The sequence below is a fragment of the Acanthochromis polyacanthus genome, chromosome 11 (genome assembly GCF_021347895.1).
Source record: "Acanthochromis polyacanthus isolate Apoly-LR-REF ecotype Palm Island chromosome 11, KAUST_Apoly_ChrSc, whole genome shotgun sequence".
Taxonomy (NCBI): Eukaryota; Metazoa; Chordata; class Actinopteri; family Pomacentridae; genus Acanthochromis; species Acanthochromis polyacanthus.
In genome coordinates this window covers 5,849,001-5,873,839 of record NC_067123.1, presented here as the reverse complement: position 1 = coordinate 5,873,839, position 24,839 = coordinate 5,849,001, and the positions used below count along the sequence as shown (strand labels likewise).

The 24,839-nt window shown below is 39.4% G+C and overlaps 2 protein-coding genes across 2 annotated transcripts; one reads left to right on the top strand and one right to left on the bottom strand.

Annotated features, from left to right (window-relative positions):
* Positions 1 to 295: 295 nt before the first annotated feature.
* fbxl6 (F-box and leucine-rich repeat protein 6) lies at positions 296 to 11,921 on the bottom strand. The gene is made up of 9 exons (XM_022219576.2): positions 11,374 to 11,921; positions 9,058 to 9,216; positions 8,501 to 8,564; positions 7,962 to 8,093; positions 7,170 to 7,277; positions 6,975 to 7,088; positions 3,994 to 4,225; positions 1,934 to 2,174; positions 296 to 696 (listed from the first exon to the last, which is right to left on the bottom strand). Exons 1-9 carry the CDS (start codon positions 11,877 to 11,879, stop codon positions 567 to 569), a joined length of 1,686 nt encoding a protein of 561 aa, XP_022075268.2. The 5' UTR covers positions 11,880 to 11,921; the 3' UTR covers positions 296 to 566.
* A 2,618-nt stretch (positions 11,922 to 14,539) lies between these two features.
* Positions 14,540 to 24,608, top strand: LOC110960563 (uncharacterized). Its single transcript, XM_051955515.1, is given in 5 exon segments — positions 14,540 to 14,612; positions 15,289 to 15,355; positions 20,186 to 21,486; positions 21,489 to 21,893; positions 21,896 to 24,608. Coding segments are annotated over 3 exon segments (2,370 nt in total). The 5' UTR covers positions 14,540 to 14,612; positions 15,289 to 15,355; positions 20,186 to 20,300; the 3' UTR covers positions 22,675 to 24,608.
* Positions 24,609 to 24,839: the final 231 nt, after the last annotated feature.

The following is a 24,839-nucleotide window of genomic DNA, read 5'->3' as shown; positions in this document are numbered from 1 at the left end:
AATCGGTAAACAATATATCTAAACAACAACTGTATAAGTTCAGTACGACAGGATTACAGGTCGCAGTAGAAAATTTATTTCATAGAATTCTGATCTTAAGGGCTAAGAGAAATAGCAGAACTCTGAGGAAAAAAGGATAACTTCAGTAAATTGGTTTCAGAGGCATTAATCATCTTCTGTCCAGGCCTGATTTGGGCGTTCAGTCAATTTATCCAGAGAACACGCCACTCTACTTGAAAGAAAGACAAATTCTATTATATTGTATTGACAGATTGAATCTTTATTTCACATTATTGTTGCTTATGTTGCTCAGTTTTGTAGTTTAAAAAAATGTAGAAAAAAAAAGGCAAATCATAAATCCAAAGAACTTCTAATGTATACAAATAAATGTCAGTGTAGCTTTGCAATCGAGATGATCCGTATAAATGCATTTATATCCTGCAAGTTCATAACCATTTTTTGAAGTGTCAAGTTTGAACCAAACGTACATATATCAAACATTTACAAAGCATATTAAGACATTTAAAGCTGCCTTGTGGATTTCTGGAGCCACATGAACAACAGAGCTACACCAGTTTGTCCAGCAGCTGGCGAATGTCTTCTTGGCCTCTGTAGATTCTCTTCGCTCCTCTCGGAAGGTAGCGGCAGGATGAAAGGTTGAGGTAGTCTAGAGCAGTGGCCTGGCCGACCACTGACCTGAAGAATAAAATACAGATATGAGCGATTGATTATTGCTTGGAGGGCTGTGCTACGAAGCGAGATTAATAGGCTGTCAGTCCTGGTACCGACAATAGGTGTAGCCATCCCATAATAGACCACTTTTCAAGACATTGGAAGTGCATGAGTTTACTAAAAGTCTTAAATGTCGAATATAATCACTGTAATTGCACTTTGAGTTTGCAGTAATCTGTGAAAGTACTAGACAGATGAAAAATGCAGAAAAATATACATGAAACAAACCTTTTTATTGTTTAGGTTCACGTATGTCTATTGATCGATTCAGTCGTCAGCCAACATTTATTTGGATTGAAAAACTTTGCTTATTGTGTCAAATATTGCTATTTCACAAAAATGTGATTAATCCCGATTAATTAATTGCAACAACTCTAATTAATCTGATCAATAACAAAAATTGCTCAAAGGAGCTCCAGGGAATCCTTGGATTTTTGGGATTTTCATGTATATTTTTGCCAATTTTGTCAATACTGCTGCTCTAAATTTGTCAGGTTAATCTCCACAATTGATAGTGCCTTAATAGCATCCTGTTAGCTAAGTTAAACTCTAATGTATAATACCGTAGAGTCTTAACTATGTTATTACATTAGTAATGTCATTCTCTATCACCACTAATACTGTAAAGTCTCAGCCTTAAAATGTATTATAGACTATAGACTCTAAAGCAGTATTTTATATCATTTTTGTATTTTAATTCTTATATAAATTAATCAGGTAAACCCACACCATAAATTGCACTGTAAGGTCTTAACCCTGGTATTTAAACTTAATTCATATATTACACTAATCATATATTTTATGTTTTTCAATAAACAGTCACTTCCCTAAACTGAGAGTGCACTGAGTAGGAAACCAAATACATGAACTGACGTCATCGACAGTCTACCGACACTTCTGTGTTGCATAATTTGCAGTAGCTGCTCTTTATCCCACAATAAATCTTTATATTCTTCATAGCTCATCAAATAAAACCTGTTCCTTTTTAATGAAGTAAAGTCCATTTTGTGCAGAATAAACACCTTCTTTTATGTGAGCACAGTCAGAGTCTGATTAATGAAACCTGGTCAGCAAAGTCGATGATCTCTGACTTGGGTTTTGTTGAGCCAATTGGCATAAAAAAAGACCTCCTTCGTAGCACACCCCTCTGGTGTGCATGTAGTAGTTTACTGGATTATCTGGGCTGGTGGAGCTGGAGTACCTGAGGGCCTGAGGAGTGATTTTGGTTCCACTGAGGTTCAGTGATTGCAGCGTATCTGCCTCAGCCGCCTGAGCGAGGTGACTCATCGCTAACTCCAGGTCCTTCTCTGGGAAGGGACGGTTTGCAATATCGAGCTGCCGCAGCGTCTGACTCCACTTCTGGGTCACCAAGTGAAGTCCTTTGACAGGTGAAGTACTAAGATGGGGGCTGAAGTACTGTCCCCAGAACAAACACTCGAGTTCTGAAAAGTTAAAGATGGGAAAAGAAAACAGTGATCGTTGAATGTTTTTAGATGCAAATTCAGACCGTTTAGAGCAGGGGGGTCAAACTCATTTTAGTTCAGGGGCCACATTCAGCCCAGTTTGATCTGGAGTGGGTCGGACCAGTAAAATCACAGTGTAATACCCTACAACTCTAAATGTTTGTCTTTATTTTAGTGTATTCAGTACCGTACATTCTGAAAATGTTCACATTAACAAAACATCATGAACCTGAATCTTTAGAGGAAAAATAAGCACAAGTTCAACTAGAAAAGCACTCAGAGAGTGCAGACCTCCACCAAGGATAGAGAGGAAAACAGGAAACCCATGCAGTAAAGGATCACAAGCTGGAATTGAACCTGCGTCTCTGACACAGTTCTGTTTATGAATCACCTTCTTAACCAGTTGAGCTATCTGGACACCTTGCTCCAATTTGTTGGACGACATACTAACCTATGAAGTTTTTGTCATATTTTGGACCACATACTAAAACATACTAAAAAATTAAAAGTGATCCATAATCCAGGATCCTTTCCGGATTGCCACCAAAATTAAATCAGCTCTTCCTCTTACCATAGTCTACATCCCCTCAAAATTTCATGTGAATCTGCCCAGGCGTTTTTGAGTTATCTTGCTAACAGACAGACAGACGGACAGACGGACACACAAACGCTGCATGTCACATAACCTCCTTGGCGGAGGCAATTAATTATGCCTCAGATCACAGAGTGTCTACAAAGGCACAAAACATTTAGTCTCAGGTATCTGGAACTGAACAATACAGTATTTAAATCTATGATGAAAACAACTGGTCAAGATTATTAAGGAATAATGAGAATGCATAACATGTACACATAAAAATATATAAAAGCTGTGGCAGTGCATCAACAGGGTTCAACCAAACCAAGCTACTGACTGACGCCATAATGCACAATGTTCAATGTCTTTAAATATTTCCAAAGCAAGGATTCATTTCCACAAAACTACACTAATGTCCAAAAGTTTGGGTCATCCAGACAATTTCATGTTCTCCATGAAAACTCACACTTTTATCCATGTGCTAACATAACTGCACAAGGGTTTTCTAATCATCAATGAGCCTTTCAACACCATTAGCTAACACAATGTAGCATTAGAACACAGTAGTGATGGTTGCTGGAAATGTTCCTCTGTACCCCTATGGAGATATTCCATTAAAAATCAGCTGTTTCCAGCTAGAATAGTCATTTACCACATTAACAATGTTTAGACTGGATTTATCATTCATTTAATGTTATCTTCATTGAAAAAAACTGCTTTTCTTTCAAAAATAAGGACATTTTAAAGTGACCCCAAACTTCTGAACGATAGCGTAAGTTCTTTGGGGTGCAAAAGTTTCTGAAACAGCATTTTACATGCAGCAGGTTTACTCACTGCTTAATTTGATCCTGAATCTTGGCATCTTGGGCCACATGTTTGACACCCCGGGTTTAGACGATCATTACAGGTTTGGACACACCTTGTCACTCAATGCTTTTTATTTATTTGTATTATTTTCTACATCGTAGATTAATACTAAAGATCAACACTTTTTTGTTTCCAACATAATTCCACATGAATTCTTTTATAGTTTTGATAACTTCAGTATTAATCCACAATGTAGAAAATAATAAAAACCATTGAATGGAAAGGTGTGTGAAACTTTTGACTGGTAGTGCGGGTGTTTCTATGTTTCTGATTTATTTTCTGGCCAGGTTTTTTTTCTAAATAATACTTAAGTAGCTAAATAATCTAAAGAGTTAAATGTAAAGTTCTGCCTACCCAGACAGGGCAACATCGCCAGGCCAGCTGGTGTGATTCTCAAACAGCCTCGCAGGTCCAGCACTTGCAGTTTAGGGGAGTCAAACAGAATATCCTGCAGATCTTTGTCTCTCATGTAGCAATCATGCGTGGTCGCGATGCAGAGTTCCTCCAGCAGCGGGAAGCCTGAAAGGAAATCAGTGCTGGTATGGATCGCCTTGGGCCGAGGTCTGACGTTCAGCATCCGGAAGGTCTGACGGGAAACATGGAAATAAGCTTCACAGAAAAGAAACAACGCACCAGAAGTGATAAATGCATCAGTAAAAAGTCACATTTAGGTCTGCAGCTACTGATTACTGTTACTAATGTCTACAAAAAAGCTAAAAAAGTAGTAAAAATGTTCATTATATTAAGCTAACGATCGAGCTAACATTTGCTAACGTCCAAAAAATAAAATAAAATCCTCTGCAAAAAGCAGCTGAATCAATCTTCTAATCGTTCCATCTCTTATTTGTAGAATAGAGCAGCAGAATTCTTTTGTTTTGTTCCAGATAAAACATTCATGCAGAATTATTTGTAGTTTCAGTTTAGCCTCATCAGACTGTGTTTCACCGTTTTAATACCTAATAGCTATAGAGATATTCTGGATACCTGCTTATATAATGCAGATATTCATAGTTCAGTTATTTTTTATTAAAATTAACCTCTTAGATCTCCACATCAACATTCTTCAGGACAAATAGCTTCACTTTTACCATTCATGTGTTTCTCATATGAACAGCATGAATATACCTGCAGCTGAATCATGACTAGTTTTAATTACAATTTCTAATATCTACAGCTTATAGTTCTAGGTTCTTCACATTCTGACTGGTCATAATTCTAGTTCAAGTCATCTTTAATTCTTCCTAGTTCACCACATCATAGATATATTAAAGGGGAACTTCGTTTTTTTTCAACCTGGGGTCTGTTTCCATATGTAATTTCATACATGTGAGTGATGGAGAAATGAATTTTCGACATAGCTCCAGTATTTATCCAGGCAGGCAGCTTAGCAGCTCAGCTAGCAGCTCAGCTAGCGAAAAGTATGGGGCAACTTGCCCCCCCACGTCAAAGTCCGCCCTAACGTGCTTTTTCCCCCACACTGACCGGCTCGGATAGTCTCAATGAATGTCCCATACATATGGTGTTGTGGCGCGAGCTATCGCGCGATTTCGGAACGAGATTTGCTTTCTAGCGTCCTGAGATTTGGATACAGACCACAACAAATAGCGATCGCCAAGTAATGTGGAGGTTTTCGTTCACTTCTCATCCCTAGTATGGTGTGGGACACTCGTTGAGACTATCTGAGCCGGTCAGTGTGGGGAAAAAGCACGTTAGGGCGGACTTTGACGTGGGGGGGCAAGTTGCCCCATACTTTTCGCTAGCTGAGCTGCTAGCTGAGCTGCTAAGCTGCCTGCCTGGCTAAATACTGGAGCTATGCCAAAAATTCATTTCTCCATCACTCACATGTATGAAATTACATATGGAAACAGACCCCAGGTTGAAAAAAAACCGAAGCTCCCCTTTAAGTTTGAACTCGTTAGAATGGCATTGTAGATAGAAAATGGAATTACTAGAGCTTCCTCGACTAATTTGATTACTAAAATTCCTCGAGGCAAAATTCTCTGAATGGAGGCTTTGTTTAATCCTCTACACATTAAATCCCAGGTCACTAACCGGTCTTTATTCTATATGGACCCTTAATCAATAAATTATAAGCAGATTTTAAGTTTTGACGAGACGTTTCTACTTTAACCGGTGCAGCTTTTCTAGTGTTTACGTCGTTTATCAGATCACTATGAGGACAGTTTACCAGTCAGACTTTCTTTGTGCGAGTCGACAAAAACTAAACGCTCAGTCAGAGTTAACGGGTATGAAGCTGGTTTTCTACTCTCTTTGTTAAATCAGAATTTCTACTTCAAACTCGTCACACAAACAGAAGACTTTAACGAACATTTGACTCGTTTTCTGCACTAAATGAACCGATGCTGTTCAGCTGCAGCAGTCTACAGGTTGTTTTAACGGAGAACAATGAGGAACATAAAAAAACATGATGGTAAAAAACTGCTGCTGGAGATGATTTAAGACAGGAAAGCTGGTAGAAAACTGTTGAGTGTGTGTTAATGTATTTATTTTACAGATCAATGCCGCTGATTACTGATAACAGACAGCTGCACAATAAAACTATCAGACTTCACTTATTCAAACATGACATTGTGTTTAAGTGCATGTAGGTCTGACACTGACTCATAATGAAGGAAATTAATTTAATTTGAACCAAATCAAAGTGTCACTAAAGTTCCTGATTGAATATTCTCTGCAATCAATACTAATAAACTGATCAGTTTTCTTATTTGTGTTCTATCAGCTGTAGTTTAAACGGACCAAACATGAAAACAGATTTATGGGATTTCTGCATCATCAGTTAAATACATGCAGGGTTCCCATGGCTTCAGTTTTAGTACAACACTCCTGTACTATACTATGTATGTACAATATATAATATATACATGATTGTAGGTAGAAGGCAGCTCACTTTTCAAACATCCTACAGCAGTGCCTCCGTAACCACACATCACAGCTGTTTTATCACCACGTCAGAGCCGCCTGGGGCTAAAACTAGTAAAATTCCACCACAGGTTTCTGATGAATGAAGCTCTCATTCTCCAGAAACTCTTTCCTGATGAGCTCCTCCTATTTCACGGCATTTTCTAATCATTGTACCCTCCATAGCAGCCACCTTGACTTCTAAGACTGTTCAGTGCTTTGCTGGACTGGACTGTTATTTTAACCAGTAAAAAGTGGATTTACAGAGATCTTTAACTGTAGTTTTGACAGAATTCTTCCAAGTCACTGTCAAAACGATGATATCTGTCATTTAAATTCTAACCTCAGCCCTTAAATGTTAAAAGGAGTTGTTACATCAGCCTAAAATAGAACAAGCACACCTTTTTTCTCACCTTGAGTTTGGGGCAGGAGACCTGCAGAGCCCGTATGCAAAAAGGAAGTTCACAGTCTTTACTGTCCAGCTCACTGTTGACCTCCAGCAGCTCCAGATCAGGACAGCACCCCCTCTGAAAGACACCCACAGTTCATGAGGATCTGACTGTGTGTACCTGAACTGTGAACTAAACACGGAGAGAGAAGCAGCTCACAGTGATGGCGGTCAGAAGCCTGTCGTTCTTCGGCCCATGAGTGAACAGAATCTGCTTGATCTGACTGCCGTGACCGTGAAGATAAGCCAGGAATCCAAGCGCGTTAAACTGCAGCAAAAAAAGAAAAACAAGTTATCAGACTAATTTAAAATTCCACAAAGACCCTGAGTGGACTGGAAAATACTGGCGTACCACTGAGCATTTAGACATCATTTAGAGACTCTTTTCTGCTCTTTATGCGGGTTTTCACACACAAAGAATTTGGCGTTTTGGTGCATAACTTCATTAAAAAAGCAAGTGTAGGAAATATAAGGTACTGCTTTTTTTATTTTACATTCATACAGTACACAAACATACAGGGGGCAAGACACAAAAAATATAATATAAAGAATTGCTACAATAATTTAAGACATTTAAGGCAACTTTCTTTTCCAGGATTACACAGAATGTATTGTAAAAAAAAACTTAACGTGTAGCTGTAAAGCAATAGTTTTAAGGTAAAAGAAGAGTATTTATACGTAAGACGAGTGCAGTCTTACAGTCTGCTTGAAGTAAAAGTTTGTTTAGGTCTAAAAAATCTCAACATTTCATCTAGTTTCTCACTTTGAAAAATCAAGAAACTGAACATAAAAGTGATTATTTCATGTGTTTAAGTTAAGAAATTAACAATAAATGAAGCTAAAACGTGAAGTGTGAACAATAAGCATAAAGACCTTTATGGACGTAAAACAACTTTCCAGCTGATCCGTGTTAAATGTTCTCCATAAATGCCTCGTGGGCTGCTGTTTGTACCTCTGAATACTGCAGGTTTAAGCTCTGCAGCGAGCGGCTGTGCAGACCGAGGCTGCTGAAGCCTTTCGCCGTCACGCCGCCGCAGTGGGAGAGTTTCAGGGAGCGAAGGTGAGGGCAGAACTGTGAAACTGTCTGCATTTAGTAACAAAGAAAACAGAGAAAAACACAGTCAGTGCAAATGTTTACATTGATAAAACAATTCTAATTCAAAAGATGCTAAACAAAAGTGCAACCTGTAACTTATGAGGTAAAAACAGCAGAAATTGTGCACTTTTTACTTCATATCAATCCATTTTTCTGTCTATAAGTTCTGAAAAATAGGAAGAAATGCCCGCTGTAGTTTGCTACAGCGAAAGTAGTTTAATTATGATGACAAAGAATAACATCAGATCTCCATATGTGAGAAGCTGGAACAAGCAAATGTCTGGAAGGTTTATTAAATGATAATCAAAACAACTGCCGTAGTAGTTTTCTATGCCTATTAATCCTAATTTAGGAGCTTATTAAATATTAAAGTAGAAACAGAGTCTTTATGTTACCTCTAAAGTAAAGTCAACATTCTTTGTCCAGTGACACAGAGAGAAATCTCTCAGCTGGGAGAATCTAGAAAACAAGAAAAACGGTTTAGAATTAAATTATCAAAAATATTAAAGATCAGACATTTTATTTGTGCATTTTTGTTCACAGGTTTGTATGTGTAGGCAGTATGGAAACACAAATACATTAGTGTATTATTATTCTTGTTGAAAGGAAAATAATCAGTTGATTATTTTCCCAATTAATCAGAAAATGGTGAAACATATTGATCAGTGTTTCCCAAAGCCTGAGATGAAAAACATCTTGTTTAGTCCATGAAGCAAACACAAAGGAGGAAAGAAACCAGAAAATATTCACCTTTAAGGAACTCCAAACAGAGAATTTTCACTTTTCCCTCATAAAAAAATGACTCAAACTTATTAATGATTATCAAAATATGTGGCAGTTTCATAGCAAACGACTAATTGATTCATTGTTGCAGCTTTAACACTGTGGTGAAGCTGCATGTTTGTATCTCACGTCTGAGCCAGGCTTTAATCTGTTGGAGGTGAAAACAGACCTGTGCTCTGCCAGCCACGATAAAGTGTCCTTGACCTTCATCTCAGTCTGGGGCAGCTGTTTCCTGCCCGGTGCGATCCAGCAGTGACCCACGGTCACTCGGTGCCACAGAACCGGACTGGAGGCAGCGACGTTCCACAGCCGACACACTCTGCCCGCTCTGACCCACAAACAGCAGAAAACAGTGAAATCACACATTTAACACAAATACTGTTAATCACAGACTATTTAACCCTCGTGTCATCCTGTGGGTCAAAATGACCCGTTTTTAAGTTTGAAAATGTGGAAAAAAAACATTTTCACAGTGAAAACTTTCACATTCCAACATTATTTGGTGGAAAAAAAAGAAATGTAAAAAAAAAAACAGTTAAAACACAAAAAAAATATCAACCAAAATCCAGCAAATTTCACGAATTTCGTCGGACTTTGGTTGATTTTTTTTTAACGTTCTTAAAGAAAATATTAGAAGCTTTACTGATATGTATGGAATCACTTTAGATATTTTTAGGATTTCTTTTGAAGATTTTTATTCATTTTTTGAAAATATTCACAAGGATTTTCTTGCCAAATTTGGGGGATTTTTTTTTTCATAAAACTTTTAAGGGAAATTTTTAAGCAATTATTGGAGTTTTCTTCCTGAAGGTTTTGCAAAATTTCAGAAATTTGGGAATTTTTTTTGCTGAATTTTTGGATTTTTTTCAGACAAGGAAACAATATTTTTTGGTGCCTGTAAATGAGGACAACAGGAGGGTTAAATCCAGCACAGCTGGAACTATTTTTTAAAAAAGCTCACATTAGTTAGCCTAGCCACGCTATACCCATGTTTCTGACGGCACAAGGGTCTAGGGCTGCTCGACAGGGAGGGAGGCGGGCTAAAAGGTTGTCTATCAAATCCCTCTGCAGCAATTGGGTAGGTATACAACCAATCAACACAACGAATAGGCTGACGTAGTTCCGAGAGCACCGGCGGATTGTGGCTAAGTCCCATTAGCTTCCCAACCAGCGGAGCCAACTGGTATATTAAGGATTTGCCATATCCCGTCGGCATAAGTCCAAATACGTCTTTCTTCTCAATGAAACACTTCAGTGCCGTCCTTTGTTTATCTTTCAAGTTGAATTTTAGCTTCAAATCTTTAAGGGCTGTGGCCAAAGCCGAGTCAAAAGATAACTGTTTATTGTGCGCCGGTTGTTTCTGTCAGAATCGTCACGCCTCTGTCGTCACTTCGTTACGCCCGCCTTCTGACTCTACACTTCATGGTGATTGGTCCGGTCAGTTTTAGGAGCATCCAGCCTCGAGCCTTATGGAGGGTAACTAGACCCACCCTGGCAGAGAATTAAATTCATTGCCGTGGGTTGTCTAGCGCGGCTAGGCTACACATTAGTGGTTTCAGTCTCTCCTGTAAAGTTGTTCTTTGTGTTGAGGACTGTTAAAAGTAATATTATGGCGCCACCTTGTGGTCTGTAAATGTAGCCTTCATTATTTTCTTTTTTTTTTTACAATCATTCATCATCATTCTTTGCACATGTATGCAGATTCATACCTAAAATAACAATAATCAAGAAAATTAAATATATGAAACTCTTAAAAAATTCAAAAACTACTTTCTGTAAATATTTTGCCAGTTTTTAAATTAGAATTTGATTGAAATCGCTGAATTGGACAAATCTCAGTTACGTCACAGTATAAATGTCATATTTATTTACTATTTCTCACTTCAACAGCTGAAATATCAGATTTAACTATGAACAATAATGTCAGTATCATTTGCTGTGAAGTACGTTGCTTATGTTTATGTTGCTGCTACTGCATCTGATGGAACACAGATTAGAAAACTGATTATTCTATTAGTGTTTATAAGAGAAAATATTCATTCAGTACCACTGATTTCACTTTGATTTGGCCAAAAATTATAAATAGAACTAATATAATGGCATATGTATTACTTGCAATATTATTTTTCTTAATAGACGGTGCAATATCAGTTTAAGTATTATATGTAACATTTCATTTTTATGTGCAATGTTCTGATTACATGCACAGTATTTCAATTTAATGTACAAAATTATCAATGGAATGTACAATATTTACTTATTGTGTTTGCATATTATTTAATATCTTGGTATAATTGCCAGCATTACTTTGAACTTTTCTATTTTGTTTCTATTCTGTTCTATACATGTTTACTTTTCTACTTTTTAGATGCTACATTTCTAACATAATTCATTTATTTTTTTCTGAGCAACATCTGACACAATAATTTCCAGTGGGAAGTTTTATCTTTCCTACATCTAATCAAATGTACGGACGATGTCATACCTGCACAGGAAAGGCACAGCTCCTTCCTGATCGACCACCATCTTAAATATATTGATCAGCAGCTCCTCAGGCAGACTTTGGCCCCATCTGTGGTCGCCTTTTCTCTGAGGCACGGACAAATCCACGACCTCTTCTTCCTTGGTGACTGGTTCATTTTCCAGTTTCGGTTTGGCACGGACCGCCTTTTTCGTCTTAACTTGTGTACCTTTTAACTTTCCTCCTGCTGCCTTCTTCTTCCTTCCCCTCTTTTTGGGCACCCAGGCTGAATAATTGTACTGCGAAGTGCTGCTCGATATAACGAGAAGCATATCTTCCCCTTCGTGGACGGTGTAACCTGGTCGGAAAGTTCTGGAGACTCGGGGCTTTTTTGTCTTCTTTGCTTTTGTGTTTCCGGTCCTTTTTAAAGACACTTTCTTTGACTCTGGTCCATCTTGTCCCTGAACTGATGGTACAGTGTCCTCTTTTCTGTCGCTCTGAGTTGAAGCTTCTGCTTCAGAGGCCTCCATTGCTGCTGCTGCTGCTGCTTATCTTTACAATGTGACTAGGTCCTAGGAAATCGCATACCAGTGGTCATACACACGTGGACAAAATTGTTGGTACCCCTCAGTTAAAGAAGGAAAAACCCACAATTCTCACTGAAATCACTTGAAACTCACAAAAGTAACAATAAATAAAAATTTATTGAAAATTAAATAATCAAAATCAGCCATCGCTTTTGAATTGTTGATTAACATAATTATTTAAAAAAACAAACTAATGAAATAGGGCTGGACAAAAATGATGGTACCCATAACTTAATATTTTGTTGCACAACCTTTTGAGGCAATCACTGCAATTAAACGATTTCTGTATTTGTCAATGAGCGTTCTGCAGCTGTCAACAGGTATTTTGGCCCACTCCTCATGAGCAAACAGCTCCAGTTGTCTCAGGTTTGATGGGTGTCTTCTCCAAATGGCATGTTTCAGCTCCTTCCACATATGTTCAATGGGATTCAGATCTGGGCTCATAGAAGGCCACTTTAGAATAGTCCAACGCTTTTCTCTCAGCCATTCTTGGGTGTTTTTGGCTGTGTGTTTTGGATCGTTGTCCTGTTGGAAGACCCATGACCTGCGACTGAGACCAAGCTTTCTGACACTAGGCAGCACATTTCTCTCCAGAATGCCTTGATAGTCTTCAGATTTCATCGTACCTTGCACACTTTCAAGACACCCTGTGCCAGATGCAGCAAAGCAGCCCCAAAACATTACTGAGCCTCCTCCATGTTTCACCGTAGGGACAGTGTTCTTTTCTTCGTATGCTTGGTTTTTGAGTCTATGAACATAGAGTTGATGTGCCTTACCAAAAAGCTCCAGTTTGGTCTCATCTGTCCAAAGGACATTCTCCCAGAAGCTTTGTGGCTTGTCAACATGCATTTTTTGCAAATTCCAGTCTCGCTTTTTTATGAGTTTTTTTCAGCAGTGGTGTCCTCCTTGGTCGTCTCCCATGAAGTCCATTTTGGCTCAAACAACGACGAATGGTGCGATCTGACACTGATGTACCTTGGCCTTGGAGTTCACCTTTAATTTCTTTGGAGGTTGTTCTGGGCTCTTTGGATACACTTCGAACGATCCGTCTCTTCAATTTGTCATCAATTTTCCTCTTGCGGCCACGTCCAGGGAGGTTGGCTACTGTCCCGTGGGTCTTGAACTTCTGAATAATATGAGCCACTGTTGTCACAGGAACTTCAAGCTGTTTAGAGATGGTCTTATAGCCTTTACCTTTAAGATGTTTGTCTATAATTTTTTTTCGGATGTCCTGGGACAATTCTCTCCTTCGCTTTCTGTTGTCCATGTTCAGTGTGGTACACACCTTTTCACCAAACAGCAGGGTGACTACTTGTCTCCCTTTAAATAGGCAGACTGACTGATTATGAGTTTGGAAACACCTGTGATGTCAATTAAATGACACACCTGAGTTAATCATGTCACTCTGGTCAAATAGTTTTCAATCTTTTATAGAGGTACCATCATTTTTGTCCAGGCCTGTTTCATTAGTTTGTTTTTTTAAATAATTATGTTAATCAACAATTCAAAAGTGATGGCTGTTTTTGATTATTTAATTTTCAATAAATTTTTATTTATTGTTACTTTTGTGAGTTTCAAGTGATTTCAGTGAGAATTGTGGGTTTTTCCTTCTTTAACTGAGGGGTACCAACAATTTTGTCCACGTGTGTACGTAGGTATATCTGAAAAGAGAGAGTCACTGAGAATGATTTAATCTCCACTGATGATAAAAATACATGACAGTGAAAAAAACAGCAGTGAATACAACAGAAAATTGCATCACATTGCAAAACTAGTTCCTTCCCTGAAATTATGACTTTATTAAAATCTGAGCTACACAAATTACACACAATATCAGCTTCACAATCCTGTAGCAATACAGTATAATCCTGCATTACCAATTTAACTGTGATTTAGAATGATCTAGAGGCTGCAAAGTACTGTTTTGTGTTGGAAAATGGCTTGTCTTCTTGAAATAAAAAACATAAACAGGTAATTCCCTAGTGTAAAGAGGTAACTGAATTACATTTACTGAGAATCTGTGTGCTGTCAATGCGAATATTTGAATTTTGCTGTAAACTGCATCCATAGTTTTAAAGGTTTTCCCCGAAAGAAAAACACAATCCTGTTTTATGTGTTTTGTATCGTTGGCTGCGTGCGCATCCTCGACTGTTTGTAAACGGAAGAGTACACAGCCACATTTATCCAGCCAAAGTATTCCTAACAAATGTGTAATAACTGATAAAAGAGACTATGACAACAGTTTGTGTGCTCAATTATCGGGGTGTGTGTTGTGTTGTCTTGATAGCATCAACCATTAACGTTAGCTGCTCGGTAAACCAAGCTAACGTTACCTTACAGCTACTGAGCTCATTTACAAGCCGCTGTGTAGCGTGACGTAGCAGAATAAGGCATATAAACTGTTGCGTTAACATTACTGTTAATATCAATGTCTTATGAAATGTAAAAATGCTGTTAATTCGCGTTACCTGCAGCTACTTCTTGAATAACACAAACACAGGAAGCTCGATTCTGCAGCGGAAGGCCCGCAATTCGTATCTTCCTTGTGATTGGTTGAAATCTCGACAACTGCCCGCCTTTCGTGAAACCGTCCAATCAGAGAGGAGCATGCTGTTTCCGCTGCTTTGTGTGTTGTGAGGCTGAAAATACAGGAGTCTCGGTGTTTGTAGTTTCTGGGTAAGAAGTTTTGCTTTTATGCTACTTTTACTGCTTCTACTTGTAGAAATGTTTGTAAATGTAAACGCATGCTGCACAGCTACTCTGTTTGTGCATTATTACTGTTTTGTATTCGTGCCTGTAAAGTTTATGCCACCAGTAGCAAGTTGCTCACAAGGCTAATTAGCAATAGCATGCAGAGGTGCTGCAGCATTTAGCTCCATTTACACGTGTAGCTTTAATGCTTTTGGAATTTGGAAGGTCCTGTTTATATTTAGAGACAGTAAAGCACAGGAATAGTCTTGAAGTGCTTCACATATGTACGTTGTAGGTGCTATTCTTGCTTGTGCACTGCTAGCAACATATGTTTAGGGTTGGTGGAAGAAAGGTTTGATTCTCTGCAAAGCCTCGAGCTTCATCTTCACACGGTGGGACAAAGCAACACACTGATTTACCTGTTGGAATGCACATCATGCTAAACCAGTGCATTTAATATATTCAAGCCCATATTACATAAAGTTTGCAATTTTCAGGTATAGTTTGGGCTGTTGTGACTCAGTGATTTTACTTTATGGCTGTAGCTTGTGGTGCTGTTGTAATAATAGTGACTTCCTTTACATTAGTTTTTTGAAAGAGCTGTTTGTTTTGCTTCTGCGTGTTGAGGATTCATGATTTTCTTCTGTGTCTTTTTCAACAGCACACGATGGAGGAACAACAAGGTTTTTCTCTCTGTGGGAAAGAAGTTGTAAATGAAGCTAATCTGAGTAAGTCTGAATGCAGTTAAAGGAAATAGCTTTGTAGAAAAATCATCTATTGTCTAAGTCAGTGATTCCCAACCACGGTTACGTGTACCCCAAAGTTTACCAGTCGGGGCAAGACCGATTTGTGGCACTGGCAGCTAGCAGTGACACTTTATGTGGCACCGCCCCGGATGCCACGGTTAATGCCACTGTTTGTGCCACGAGCTGTGACACTTTTTGTGGCACCGCCTCGGATGCCACGGTTAATGCCACTGTTTAGGGAACATGCCACAGTTAATGCCAGTACTTTTACCGCTGTTTGGGTGAGATGCCACGGTTAATGCCACTGTTTAGAGCATATGTGTCAAACTCAAGGCCCGTGGGCCATATCCGGCCCGTGAGATTTTTTTTTACATTGATTTATTATTATTGTTATTAATGGCCCGACGATACGAAGTGCTTATAACACACAAACTACAGATCCCATAATGCAGCGCAACAGCTGCCTTGCCGAATGATAGATTACCTGGGAACATACACATAGATATATACAAACACTAGATGGCTCATGAGCGCTGTCAGCCTATGGGGAGCGACGTCGCCACATGGCGGCCATCTTGGGACAGGGCTGCTCGATCACTCATAACATTAAAGTCAATGGAGCATGGATTTTAAAATCACTGTAGATTGCTCAATTTTCAACCGATTTTACAACAGCTTGGTTTGTTATAAACGTCAGAGATGTACTTGTTTTACTGCTTACATAAGAATAATTAAAACCATTGAATTCATATAATAATGAACACAGATATCATCTTTTTTCAGCATAAATGGATGTAAATGTAATTTTATTATTTAGCATTGCACTTCTTTATTACTATCAGCTTTCTAATGCACAGATAAAACAAAGCTCAACCAAAATCAATGCACAACAAAAGAGATGATGTCTTTTCTTTTCATGAACCTGGTGCCTACATTACCCACAATGCATTTCGGCTGCAGGCTAACTAATCCAGGCATAGATGTATACAAACAATAAGTCTAAGGTCTCAATCAAAGTCTCTTAACAAGCAAATAAATACAACCACAACCACAAAGAATGTAATTTCGCCTAAAGATTAGGTTCTCAAAAAACGTTGGTCTCAGGAAAACCTAATAATTGAAAATCAGATTGTGAGTAACACCATCTTCAATGTGAGTAGCCAGGCAGAAAAGACACACAACTATGCCGCATTTTTCAAAACGAAAAGCTGCGATTTCGGAATTGAGCCTGAATCATAGCCACGTTAATAAGGTTTGTAATAAACTAAACCGTTTGTAAATCAATCAAGAATTGAGCGAGTTGTGAGTGTTAAAGTGAGGAAATCATCCACCTTACCATTGACTACAGTACAGTGCGCCAGAGCAGTCCCCTGTCCTAAGATGGCTGCCAAGTGACGACGCCGCAGACTCCGTCTCAAGACATCTAGCGTTTGTATATATCTATGAACATACAGACCCGACTTCCGTATTGCTACCACCCGCTGCAAGCGCCGAGTCACGTCCGCTCCGAATGAGACGGAGCGCCCCTATAGGTGGCTTGCAAATGACGTCACATCCGTCTCATTGCCTATGCATATCATGAACTGGTGGTCAGCGGAGCTGATTGTTGACTGCAGCGAGCATGGCTAACGTTCACTCGTTGGTCAAAAATGCCTTTTGCGTGTGTTGTTTTAGGTTGTTCTAATCGATCAAATCGCGAAATTGATAAAGGATACTTCAGGGTTCCTCGTGAAGAGATTAAAAAAGGGCCTCGCACTAAGGATTTTATGAAAAGACACAGAGAAAAAATGGCTCGCTAACGTTTCCTTAAGTTCGAAGGGAGCGGAGTCAAAGAATGCCAGAGTCTGTGGCGATCACTTCGTTAAAGTTTAGTGAATTATTATGATATACATGCTTAGAGCCTTTCTGTGTTGGTTTTAAGACCCATTCTTTAAAGATTGGTAACACTAACTACCCACTTAACAAGCTAACGTTCGCTGTTTTTAGCTTGTTTACTCTCGTCCAAAATGACGATTTCTGTTGATAGGCAAACGAAGCAGTCAGAGTAGTACGATTTTAACCCGTGTAATATTCTCACATTGTTCCATCTTCTTTTATCAACAACCAGGTATGAGTTGGTGTTTTTGATAAACATTGCGAATGTTTCACCTGAAAAGAACAGCAGAAACACATTTTAGCATCCACCGAGCTAACACACCTAGCAAGCACAAGTTTACATAAATCGTTACTTACACGGCTTTTTATGATGCAGGATTTGTCTTTCAGGATCTTAACTCTGACTTCTTTAACCCATCCACAGACAAACAAATTGTATGAATCCATGCTTTTCCAAGCCTTCATTTGTTTAGCAGTGCAAAAGCTTGTTTGTAGCATCAGATAGTTTGAGATATCAGGGAACTGAACTGGCGGATATTTTTCCAACTCGTAGGTCAAATCCTTCGTGGATAACGCATACGGATCTATGCCATCACAAAATTTGAGTTTTCTGATGTATCGAGTTTGAGAATTGGAATCTAAAGCACGAAAATACTCCGAAAAAGAGTCGCGTTTTCCTTGCTCTGCGGCAGTCCTTTTGGTTGGCCTGACCACCACTTCATTAACCGGAAGTTAATGCCACCGCTAAAGTCACGTGTTTGCAAGCCACCTATAGCAGACAACGTGGGAGCTGCAGTTTGATCAAACAAATGCAGTAGTAATGTAGGTCATAATTTTTTGAAAATTTTTTGACATTGCAAATGTATTCTGCAGGCAGGGTCGGACCCCTGGCGGTCCGGTACGGGTCCGCGGACCGTACGTGTGACCCCTCCGCACACAGTATACATTACAAGTAATACTCTGAACCTGCATGCATACGTACACTTACATTCATACGTGCATTCAAGTTGAAGCTCGCATTGTGAGAGACGCAGTTTGCAAGCGGTGACGCTGCTCATTCCTCAGTACAAGGACAAGATTACGGGATTGCTGTAGGAGTTTCAGAAACGATTTCAGGTCTTTAGCGAACTCCAGACAGAATTGGCAGTTTTTCGCTCACCATTCACAGTGGAAGCTTCTGATGTGCCCTCTGACATGCAACTTGAAATAATCGATTTGCAGTGTGATGTAGAACTGAAGGGCAGCTTTGCCTCTGTGGGCTTGGAAACATTTGATCAGCATTTACTTCCAGGCTACCCTAAATTAACAGCACTGGCTGCAAAAATGTTGTGCACGTTGGGACGACCTATCTTTTTGAGCAAGTTTTCTCAGTAATGAACATTAATAAAACAAAACTGCGCACAAAGCTCACACATAAGCACTTAACTGGCATGCTGAAGTTGGCTGCTGCTCAGGACATGCCTGATACTGATACACTTGTGCAGGCTAAAAGATGTCAAGTTTCAGGAGCAAATACGAAGCAAGAATAAATCCCTTAAAATGCTGCTTTAAACATTGTTGCCCTAGGAAAAAAACAGTTACTAAATGAAAACTTGCTGCAGCAAATACTGTGAAATTTAGTGTTGGTCATCAGATTCACTACAAAAGTGTTTGGTTGAGTGGAATATTATTTCTAATGAATGCATCCATGTTATGTATGTAGTTTTTTATGTATATTTTACATGTACATTTTATACATAAACAAGGCAGGTGACAACTTTACTTTCTTAACTGTCTGTATAAAATAGCTGCTACTTAAGATTTAAAGGAGTGCAGAGTTAATTTAGGTGTTCACAATTACTGTCCAGACGTGGAAAACGGACTTCAAAAAATTTCTACATCTTGATAAGTTTGATTTTTTTTTTTTAAATTCCAGGACTATGTTTTTAAGTTACACATACCTGTGACTAAATATGTTGTGCCATTGTACAATCACTGTGATCAGTTGTAATGCACCCAAATAAATGTTAAACTGAGTCATAGTGTTGTTGAAATTGCACTTACTTTAATCTCTGGTTGTTTCTGATATAATTTTTAAAAGGACAGTTCATTACATATAAAGACTTTCTAATATACTTGTTCTCCTTTGCACTCAAATGTCGGAAAAACTTAGACTTATTGTTATTTCTCGTAATTATGCTATAAGTTTACTTTTGAGATCAAATTAGGCCGTATGCGGCCCCTGGACCAAAATGAGTTTGACACCCCTGTTCTAGGGAAATCTGAAGAAACCCAGATCCTTACTGACTGCTGGAGACTCCACAGACAGAACATCAGCTGCTCCATCTTCAGCATCTGGACCAGCAGGATGCTGCTCATGGAAACTGAAGGAGATTAAATGCTTAAATACATTTAAGTATTTTGCAATGAAATATTTTTCGACTGTGTTCAAAAAATGAATTGAATTGCTGAAGCCAGAAGTAAATGTTCCTCTAATATGAGACCAGTTTGATCAGACACTGCTGATGTTTGAGAAGATTTCTGTTTTATTACCTGACAGGCAGAAGAAGAACCCGTGAGATAACCGTATCTTTTTAGGGAGAGCGGCCCAAAAAGAGTCATTGTTATGTAGTTGTGAAAGATTTTAAAAGCAAGAATGACACCAGTTGATAGAGGACAGAAGTTAAACACAATAAAATAACCAGGGGATTATGACACGGAACAAAATCCAAGATATTTTTTGTTTTGATATTTATTGTTCATAAAATCCTGTTTAACATGAGTTCAACACATTTAAACATGAGAGACAAATGATGAAGGGGTTCTCCAGTCAGTCAATAGACCAGCACAGGGAGCGTCAGATAAAGAAGTTTGGAAGCATCGATTTAACTCCACTTAAAGACCCAAAGCTTTGTCTCTTTGTCAATACTATTTTTAATCCTTTTTTCTATTTTTCAGGAGATGAGTACTACTGGAAGCTGGTTGCAGACTTCATCGGTCCCGCAGTCAGCTGAAGGACTGGAGCTCGAACAGGGGCCATGCAAGAACAGACTTCTGATTCAAAGTCGGACTCATGAGGGAGGACAATAACTTCCCCTGGGTCGCCATCGTAGACTGGCTCAAGAAAATCTTCCCTGGACATTACTCTGCTGACTTCCGTCGTCTGATTGAAAGAGGCATCGCTACAACGCTGAGTCTGGGAAGCTACGCCAGGTTGAGCTTCCTGGAATCAGACGTCAACTTTAACTTTGTTGGCCCGATTTGTGACAGCATTGGAGTAGAGCGGCAGCACCTTCTGGAGATGAGGGACTTTTCAGAACGGGCTCAGTCCATTGAAGTCACGAACGGATTGATTCTGGAGTTGTGCAACTTTGTCGCCAGGGAGAAGATCGCCCCGGTCGTTCTCGTCACTTGGCTCAGAAACTTCAACCCTGAGTTTTGCAAGAACGGCGACATTCAGAAGGCTTTTAAAGTCCTCAGAACCAAGATTAAAAGGTTAAAGATGTGTTATCGCAATTATGAAACAAGAAGTTACAGGAGGAACGCCGCGATGGAAAACCTGCTGCAGAGTCCGTTTGAGCTGGTCAGGGAAAAACCACCAAAATACATCATAAAGAAACGCGTCAAGAGGGACGATGGTAATCATGAAAAATGTACAATCAAGGAGGAACCTGAGAGCTGGGAAGTAACTGAAGCGCCTGAGATGAACAGAGAAGCCGTGAGAAAGAAACCAAAGAAAGAACAAGTCGCTGCAGATGATGGAAACAATGTGGACGCTTCCAACAGCGGAGAACCTCAGACTCTGCTCGACATCGCGATGCTGTCGGTGCAGAAGCTGTCGATAGTCTACGGCGGGAAAACTGCAGCGTGCAAACAAATTTCTCTGGATCTGCTCAGAAATCAGTACGCTTTGACCTGCAAGGAGCATCCGGCGCTGGCAGAGTTTGAGAAGAAACTCGACACTCTGAGCGACAGCATTTGCCTCGCCTCTCCCGTTGTGTTTTTAAACCACAACGCCCACTTCCTCGTCGACGTACACGACGCCATTGAGCAGCATCTCATGAGCTTCGAAAAGGAGATAATTCACTCCGCCGGGGAGAAACTGGGCCGAGATAAGCTTCCAAAGTTCAAGAACTTTGTGAATTTGCCGGAAAGTGCCACCTCACGCTACATCCACACAGCCTTCGACATTCTCAGCCCTCGCACCCCCAACAAGCAGAGCTACAGGAAACACTGGGTGGCTTTCTGCGCCGAGAAGAAAATCCGTCCAAACTCGGAGCGAGCCAGTCGAACCAGATCAACGACTACTTCGAAGCTGCAGCCGCTCTAATTCATCACCACAAAGAGATCGCTCTCTTCCTGTCCGATCTGCTGTCTCTGAACAATGACGAATGTCAGAACATCATTCTGGAGAGCGTTGCGGCGGACGCAAATGATTCTGTGATTCAGAGTCTGGTGTGTGCTCTGGCCATAGTTTACTGTAAAGTCCTCGGCCCGTACTGGCAGCTGCTGATGAGCGAAAGAGAATACTCGCATTTCGGTCAGAACATCCTCAGCCTCTACCAGAAGTTCCTGGATTGGTCCAAAGATCCGTCGACTCTGCTGGAACCAGAAGAGACCACTGATGTTTTCCTGCAGTTCCCGCTGCAGGAGAATGTGTTTAACGGAGATCTGACAGAGCCTGTTTGAAGAGGCTGATAAAGGTAATCGCTACTGTTACTGAGGAACACCTGAGTGATTTTCTGCCAGGAGGGAAATTTTCTCAGGTCCCTTCAACAGATTTGAGCTCCCAGTTGGTGAGCTGCACGTTCTCCGTCTTAATGGCAGACTATCCCTTCAGCAGCTCGAATCCAGACGCCAAAAAACGCCCTGACAAGGCGACAAAACAAAACTTGTCATCAGATAGTTCGCAGGACGATCGATCTGGTTCATCCGACGACGACTTTGGTGAATCCTCCGTTGTGCCAAATAAAAAGCGCCTCAAAGAAGAGCACAGTCCACCGACAAAGAAAGCTCACAGTAGAAAGCCCCAAGAGGAGCACGAGGACATCATGGATCCAGAGTACATCGCAGAAATGGTGAGGAAAAACGGCGGTCCGTGCAAAACGAGGCAGGACGTGGATAAAATGATGCTGCGCTTTGATGGAATGTCTCGAGCCGAGAGGCGAGAAGCGGCTCGTTGTGAGATTGTTTACCAGAAAACGGTCCTGAACAACACAAGCGCACATCTGGACGGAGCCTTCCTCAACGCCACGCAGATGGTGTTGAAGCTGAAACTCGCTCTCCCTCGTGTTAAACCCGGATACTCTCTGGTTTGGGCGCCTAGAAAGACAAAGCTGAAACCTGCGATCAAAAACGCTGCAGCAGGTCAGAACGAAAACAGAACACTAGAGGCTGAACAGCTTCACATTCAGGAGCAGGAAAGCCTCAACGTTGACTTCAAATAGCTGCTTCCACACCATGTTTATACGCGCATTTGAAGTATTGCAGTTGAAAAAAATCAATGGAAAATTTAGTGACTCCCCAATATTGCAAAAGATGTTTTTTAATGCACATTTAAGGTGGTTTTTGACTTCTAGAAAGAGTTAATAGTAGTTAATATTTAACTCTCAGAACTAATCAGCTTTTTTTTGTTATCACTCCCTTCAGTAAAAAATGCTGCATGTCCATAATGTATTTTTTTTGCATATTTTCGAGTATTATATTAGTAAAAGTTTTTGGAAATGGTCAAATTCAGAAGAAAAACATCACAGCTTTCACAAACACTGTTTATTTGAAAAATCCATGGAAATTTAAGTAAATGCCCCCCAACAGAAGTGTTTTAATGCTCATTTAAGGTGTTTTTTGGAGTCTAGACAGAGTTAATAATAACTAATATTTAACTCTCATGACTGATCAGCTGTTTTCTTGTTATCATCACCCTCGTGAGTCAAAAAAGCTGCATGTCTATCATGTGTTTTTTGCATATTTTCCAGTATTTTATTAGAAAAAGTTTTTGGAAATAGCCAAATTTAGGAGAAAAGCTTAACCACTTTCAGAAAAACTGAATTCATTTAAAATAATCAATGGAAATGTCAGTAAACTTCCCAAATTTTGAAAAAAAAAGAAAGTTTATTTAAGGTGTTTTTTGACTTCTAGAAGAGTTAAGGTGGTCACATAGTTGTGCACATGCTGAAGTATTGCATTAGAACAACGACGGAAATGGCCAAATTTAGAAAAAAAAAAGTTCTTATATTGCAAAATCTGTGTGTTAGAGCTGTTTTTTTTTTTACTTTATAAAGTGGGTTAAGCATCATGGGAGATAGAAACACCTTTTTGGAATAAGCTCTGACTTGGAGAACATTTAACTCTAATCAGCTGGTTGTTTTGTTGTCACCCCCACAGTCAAAAAAGCGGCATTTCCATCATGGTTTTTGCATGTTTTCAGTATTATATTAGAAAAAGTGAGTGGAAAAAGCCAAATTTAGGAGAAAAATGTCACCACTTTCACAAAAACTGTGTTTACGCTTATTTTAGGTGGTTTTTGGCTTCATAAAAAGGGTTGATACACTTCACAGTTAACTCCCACTACTGATCATCTGTTTCTTTCGTTATCTTTATCTCAATGAGTCAAACAGCTGTGTTCATCATGTGTGTTTATTTGTATGTTTTGCAGCATTACATTGGAAGGAAGTTGATGGAAATGACTAAAACAGTGTTGACGCTGGTTTTGAGGTGGTTTTTCCTCTAGAAAAATCTTAAGAGCTAATAGGAGATTGAGACACTTTTTTCTTAATAATTTCCGCTGTTTAGAACATTGAACTCACAACAGATCAGCTGTTTCTTCAGTTGTTTTCGTCTCCAGAAAAAAAAAACACGGCAATAATTAGACCTTTCTTGATTATAAAAAACATTCCTGAAGACTTTTCCCCATTTGTCTCTTGTAAAGTGACAGTTTTGTTTGTTTCTGTATTGAATGTTGTTGTTTCTACTCTGTTTATTTGAGCTAACGTAGCATACAGCGCCACCTTCTGACGACGCCTTGTAACCTGTTCATTCACTGCCATGCAGTTAATAGAAACAAACCTAATTCCTATTGTCTTTATTTACAATTTCTGGCTAAAAGTGCTTCATATGCACTTTACATTAATTAAAAGCACAACTAATGACCTCAACTTTTCCTTACAAATATAAAACAATGTTTGATGTGTGTTGTACATGCAATACTTTTGAATCCGTTAGATTATGATGTTTGTATGATACTGTACTGGAACTATTTCTGTAAAAGAGTAAGTCCTTTTTTGTACCCGCTATAATAATGCAGAAGTCAGCTTGTAGCTGCTGCTGACTGTAAAGGAATGAAACCAATCACTGTCACAATAAAAGAAGTCTCTATATATAATGTGTGTTTTTGTTGTCGACCAGTATAGAAAACATCGGTCACAGAAGAACCATGTGTTCTTTGCATCAAAGAGTCAGAGAGTTCATGACTATAAAAGCTGCTCAAGGAAACACATGACAACAGGAGCTTACTGGGGTTACTGTGCTAAATGTCACATTACTCAATTATAATGCAAAAGTAAGAAACTCAGCCTTATCACAAGCTGTTTGATTAGCTGTTAACATAGTAGGA

Excerpts from the sequence above, each read along its gene's own strand:
- fbxl6 (XM_022219576.2), bottom strand. The coding sequence starts at position 11,879 with ATGGAGGCCTCTGAAGCAGAAGCTTCAACTCAGAGCGACAGAAAAGAG. Across the intron at positions 7,089-7,169 it reads GGCTTCTGACCGCCATCACT|AGGGGGTGCTGTCCTGATCT; the intron begins GTGAGCTGCTTC and ends GGTGTCTTTCAG. Across the intron at positions 697-1,933 it reads ATCACTCCTCAGGCCCTCAG|GTCAGTGGTCGGCCAGGCCA; the intron begins GTACTCCAGCTC and ends TTTATTCTTCAG.